Source organism: Semicossyphus pulcher, unplaced genomic scaffold (genome assembly GCF_022749685.1).
Source record: "Semicossyphus pulcher isolate SPU_LCO1_2020_fin unplaced genomic scaffold, fSemPul1.0.p SCAF_2, whole genome shotgun sequence".
Lineage (NCBI taxonomy): Eukaryota > Metazoa > Chordata > Actinopteri > Labriformes > Labridae > Semicossyphus > Semicossyphus pulcher.
In genome coordinates, this window is record NW_027211693.1 from 12,721,135 (window position 1) to 12,726,791 (window position 5,657).

Here is a 5,657-nt window from a genome sequence, read left to right on the forward strand (position 1 = left end):
TCTTCTTACTTACAAAGCTCTTAATGGTCAGGCACCATCATATCTTAAAGAGCTCATAGTGCCATATTACCCCTCTAGAACATTGCGCTCCCAGGATGCAGGCCTGCTTGTGGTACCTAAAGTCTCTAAGAGTAGTGTTGGAGGTAGAGCCTTCAGTTACCAGGCCCCCCTCCTCTGGAACAATCTACCAGTCAAGGTCCGGGAGGCAGACACCCTCTCTTCTTTTAAGAGTAGACTTAAAACTTTCCTCTTTGATAAAGCTTATAGTTAGGGCTGGCTCAGGCTTGGACTAGCCCATAGTTATGCTGCTATAGGTTTAGACTGCCGGGGGGATCTGACACACCAAGCTTCTCTCTCTCTCTCTCTCTCTCTCTCTCTCTGACTCTCTGACTCTCTCTCTCTCTCTCTCTCTCTTCCTCTCTCTCTGACTCTCTCTCTCTCTCTCTCTCTATCTGTCATATTAATGCAGCTCATTAACTCTGTATTTTCTGGTCCCATTAACATTACTAACCACATATCTTCCCGGGAGTTCTTGTGCTCCCTTGTCTTGAAGGTTCCTGAGGATCGTTGCTGCAGACCACCTGCTGCTGTGGACCTGCTCGACTGCAACACCTACTAACATCAGCCTTCCCCATAGTATCATTATTGTTGCTGCTAATGCTAATAGTAGACCTGTTGACTTCAACTGTTACAATTACGATTACCTCAGCCTTTATCATTACTCTGCTTCTCTTGCTAATTTATTTATTTATTTATTTATTTAGCCAATCTTCACCCTAGTCTACCACTATTATTGGCATTGTAACCATAAGTATGTGTCTGTTGTTGTTCATGTAACAAGGACATATGTTGTTGTGGTAACAAGAACATATGTTGTTGTTGCTCTCTTTGCCTGTCTCTATCCTGCATCTCCTTCTATCCCATTTTCAGCCCATCCAGTCGAGGCAGATGGCTGTTCAACATGAGTCTGGTTCTGCTCGAGGTTTCTGCCTGTTAAAAGGAAGTTTTTCCTTGCCAATGTGCCGAATTGCTAAGTGCTACTCATGGTGGATTGATGTTGGGCCTCTCTTTAAATAACTTAACAAAGAGTCGGTCTAGACCTGCTCTTTCTGTAAAGTGTCTCGAGATAACCCTGGTTATGATTTGGCGCTATACAAATAAAATTTGATTGATTGATTGATTGATATATGGATGGACTGTACACGCTGCTGCTACGCGCTTGTTTTAAAAACATAAAGCAAGGTTAAAGAGAGTAATACTAGTAAACACCTGTCGAGTCTGGACTTAACAGGAAGCTGTTCAAAGATCTGCCCCCTCCTCTCCCGTCTCCTCATCGATCTGTGCATGCAGTTGAGGTCCGTCAGTGTGCGCGCAGCTGAGAGTGGAGTTAATTACCCCCTATGTTTACCAGCAGTTCTGGTCGAAAGAACGAACATAACAAACAGGCAGACTTCTCGCGCAGACCTGTAACCTCTCTATATAACCAGGCCCTCGCTGGGCCATTCCTTTCAGAGAGAGAGGCGCAATGCATGATGGGTGTTGTAGGAATGTAGAATGGGTTTAAACCACAAGCTGTTTGTACAACTTTCTCCACAGCTAAGGCCAATTTAAAATATTATTGCTTCTATTGATTGCAGAGAACACCAGCTTTGACTGACAGTGGCTTTTTCCAGGGGTGAATTTGTCCTTTAAGGTTGAGGTTTACAGTCGGATACGTAAGCATTTATTAATACATGAATCCAAATATAGTGCCCATGTGTGGAAAAGAAACAACTATGGTATGTTATGATTACCCAATCTGGAAAATTGCATCCTTAAATGCTAATGGATTAACAGTAGGCTATATTAAAAAAACTTAACGAATAAATAAATAGATTCACTTATCAATAATGAAAACTGTGTTTTACTTAAATAGTTTTCTAAGATTTAAAAATGTTTCTAGATATTTCTTTGTGGTTTCACTGTTTGGGTGGTCTGACTGCAAACGATGAAATATTTGAGCCAAAACCCGTGTTCACACCACCCTATACAATGACTCAATTTCATTAACAATTTCTTATCCTACTCCTCCCCTATCTGTTCAGCTTATTTCTAATGTCCACTGGTAATAAAGCACATCAAACTTGAAGTATGAATCTTAATACTTTCTTCAAACCATGTTTTAAGTTATGATTTAACACCACTGGCGCATCACCGGACCTGTGGCGGCCGTGGCCCCCGAGGAACAGGCCCCCGCTGTGGATGGCGTCCTTTATTTTTCTGCATGGAAGGTGGCAACCCTATGGCCAAACAGGAATGTGATCGACATCAGGGGGAAAACTTGAGTCAACATCGGCAGGGCATGCGAATCATGGAGACCTTCGATTGCTTTTGGGGATCAAAACAGACCCACAACTTATTGTTGTCATAGAAACAAAACCCACGTGCAGCGTTCTCTCACCGGGTGCAGTGTTTTTTTTCTCACAGCAGAAGTGCTTCATCCCAGCTCTCTCCAGCCGCCCTGCATGACTAATGTGAGCTAATGCTTGTGATGATTTGCTGGTTCGCCGGTGTAATTTGTCGTTTGGTCACGAAGCACAATGCCAGAGTCATGCAGTGTATTTATGTTAGAGCTAGTTGGCTAACCTTAGCATGCTCGCTAAAGTTATAACTAACAAAATACTATCCGAGTGTGTGTGTTAGTCATCTAGCTTGACAAATAACTTCGCCAGCTAACATGACAAACAATGTTGATTTTGTAAATTATGTAGCAGAACAAAGCAAATGTGCATAACTACCGATTGTTTTCTATTAGCCAATATCATTGCATTACCTGCCCAGGCTAAGGTTAGCCAGCTACCGTTAGCTTGTCTGCTATCGCAGACGATTTGCCAGTTCGGCAACGTAGCAAAACACCCTTGAGTAGATAACATCAGCCAACTCGCACAGACTCTCTGGGCTGATCTGGCTGGTAATTGCATGGATCTGGCATTGTGCTTTGTAACCAAATGGCAAATTACTCAATGTAGTTATGTTGGAGCTAGTTGGCTAACCTTAGCATGCTCGCTAACGTTATGACAACCAAAATACTATCCGATGTGAATGTCAGTGTTGTCAGTCTAGCATGACAAATAACTTTGCTACCTGACATGATATTAACTGAGGTGTTATGACAAACAGTGTTGATTTTGTAAAATATGATGCAGGTCAACATGATACCGGTCAATGAACACGTCTTATAATTCCCCAAATGTTGTGGGAACGTTGAATAAGCCTGACAAGAAAGAGAACCTGTCCATGTTTACAGTAAATGTTTCAGAGTTCCTCAATCACTGAGAACCATGAATCTTTTCTGAAATTAAATTAGAGTGAAAAAAACTGAGATGCCTCACATCACACAGACAAAACCACTGTGGCAGGAAATGATCTTGTTTTATATTTAGACAACCAATCAGATTTGAAGGTGTTGCTTTGATGACCACGTCATTGTATATTCAAAGTAACTAAGAGGTCTCCGAACAAGAGACAGTGTCAAGATGATCGTGTTATGGCTCACACTGCTTCTCCTTCATCAGGCCTGTAAGTGATACGCAATAATGACTGTGTCCAGATGTCTGGCTGAATGATTATTTAATGTTTAATTTATTCTTCCTTTATACTTGTATCTAGATACGCTGGCTCCAGTGATCCAAGTTCAACTTGGTGAACCTGCAACCTTCACATGTGATTCACCTTATATTTTAAACAATGAAGCCTTCTGGTTCAAGCAGAGTGCTGGTGATGATCTGAAATTAATTGTGAGACGATGGAAAAATACAAACAAAGTGTTTGGAGCAGAGTTTTCAGCTTCTAGATTTCATTTAAAAATTCATCAGAATATGAACAATCTGACCATTTTGAGGACAGTTCAAGAAGACGAGGGAATGTATCACTGTGTAGTCCTGGAGTGGAATAAGATAACTTCGTTCATGACATATTTGTCCATAAAAGGTAATTATGTGATTTTTTTGTTGTTGTTGAAAGGATTTCCAATTCATATACATTATATTCTAATATGTCAAATTAGAAATATTACTCCATGTTGGCAATGTTGAGATTTGACCCATGATTTAATTTTACATCTGAACAATAGGTTCTTACTGCTACATTTCATCATGTCAAAGCATTTTATATTGTGTTTATTTTACTTTTGAACGTCTTCAAATACACAGGAAACACTCAGAGGACATCAAACTACACTGTTGTTCAGCGGCCGACAGTTTCTGATCCAGTCCGTCCAGGAGACTTGATGACTCTGCAGTGTTCAGTCCTCTCTGACTCTGAGAGTCAAACGTGTCCAGGAGGTCACAGTGTGTACTGGTTCAGAGCCGGATCAGATAAATCTCATCCAGACATCATCTACACTGATGGAAACAGACGTGGTGGATGTGACGAGAGATCTGACACTCAGAGAAGCTGTGTTTATCGCTTCTCTAAGAACGTCAGCTCCTCTGATGCTGGGACTTACTACTGTGCTGTGGCCACATGTGGAGAGATACTGTTTGGAGACGGAACAAAACAAGAGCTTGGTATGATTATAAGTTCAGCACTGGAGTTGATCTTCATAATATTTCATTAACATCATGAATGAAACTTTCTTCTTTGTTCTCTAGAGCAAACAACAAGCTCTGAATTTGTTGCTCTGGTGATAGCGATAGTCTGCCTGGTCATTTCTGTGATTGGAAATATTGTTTTCATCTGTCACCGATCTCCGAGAGCAGCATGTGGACAATGTAAAGGTAAGAGTTGTTTACTGATTCAAACATTTGCTAGTTTTACTTGAAACATTTATTGACTACAGGAAGTGTACCATCAAACAGGAGAGGACAAACCTTCACCTCCTATTCTTAAATGAAATAGAAGATATCCATATCAGCACGTCACTGATATTTTGCACTATTTTGAGCCTCCACATTGCTGTTTATTCCATGTGTGCCTCAATAAACCTGAACAGGATGCACAAGTTATTAAGGACACTGTCCAGAAATGTGGTTTTTAATGTTATATTTTAAACTAAAATGTGCTGAAACAGCTGAGGATCTGATTTAAGAGTGAGAAAAGTACATAATGTTTCTGTCTTCACTCAATTCAAGGAATAGAAAGCGCCTCTTTGCCAGCAAGACATGACAACTCCAACCCAAGAATAGATGATATTGTAAGTGATCAAAGAAAGTTGCATACTGTATAACTTTCACATAACTCCTAACTTGCTGTATACGAACACGATCATGTAATGAGAACTTTATTTGCTGCACAGACTGAAGGTGGACATGATCTGAACTATGCTGCGTTGCATTTTCACGGCGGGAAATCTACAAGAGGGAGGAAGACTAAAGAGTTAAAGACTGAAGACGGTGTCTATTCTCAAGTGAAATGCTCGATGTAAATGTCTATGAAAACATGTGGGGGGTTTTATACGACTGACCTTAAAGTGTCTAACATGATTGTTGAGAGGAAGCAGACACTACTGTTTCTGCATCTACTCCTGAATGCATAAAATGACCCTTTATGTTACTGTGAGTTGATCCTTCCATCTTTTTTGTTTCACATCCTGTTGTTGTGTTTTAATGTCTTTTTAAATAATCTGAAATCTTTAGTAAAACCTTGTCATGTCTTATTAAAGCATAAATATCTTTTTG

The 5,657-nt window shown here is 40.4% G+C and overlaps 1 protein-coding gene across 1 annotated transcript; it reads left to right on the top strand.

Annotated features, from left to right (window-relative positions):
* Positions 1-3,515: 3,515 nt before the first annotated feature.
* On the top strand, positions 3,516-5,404 carry LOC138597758 (uncharacterized). Its single transcript, XM_069669238.1, has 6 exons — positions 3,516-3,558; positions 3,649-3,969; positions 4,191-4,547; positions 4,632-4,757; positions 5,112-5,173; positions 5,276-5,404. The coding sequence occupies exons 1-6, from the start codon at positions 3,516-3,518 to the stop codon at positions 5,402-5,404; spliced, it is 1,038 nt and encodes a 345-aa protein (XP_069525339.1).
* The last annotated feature ends 253 nt before the right edge of the window (positions 5,405-5,657 follow it).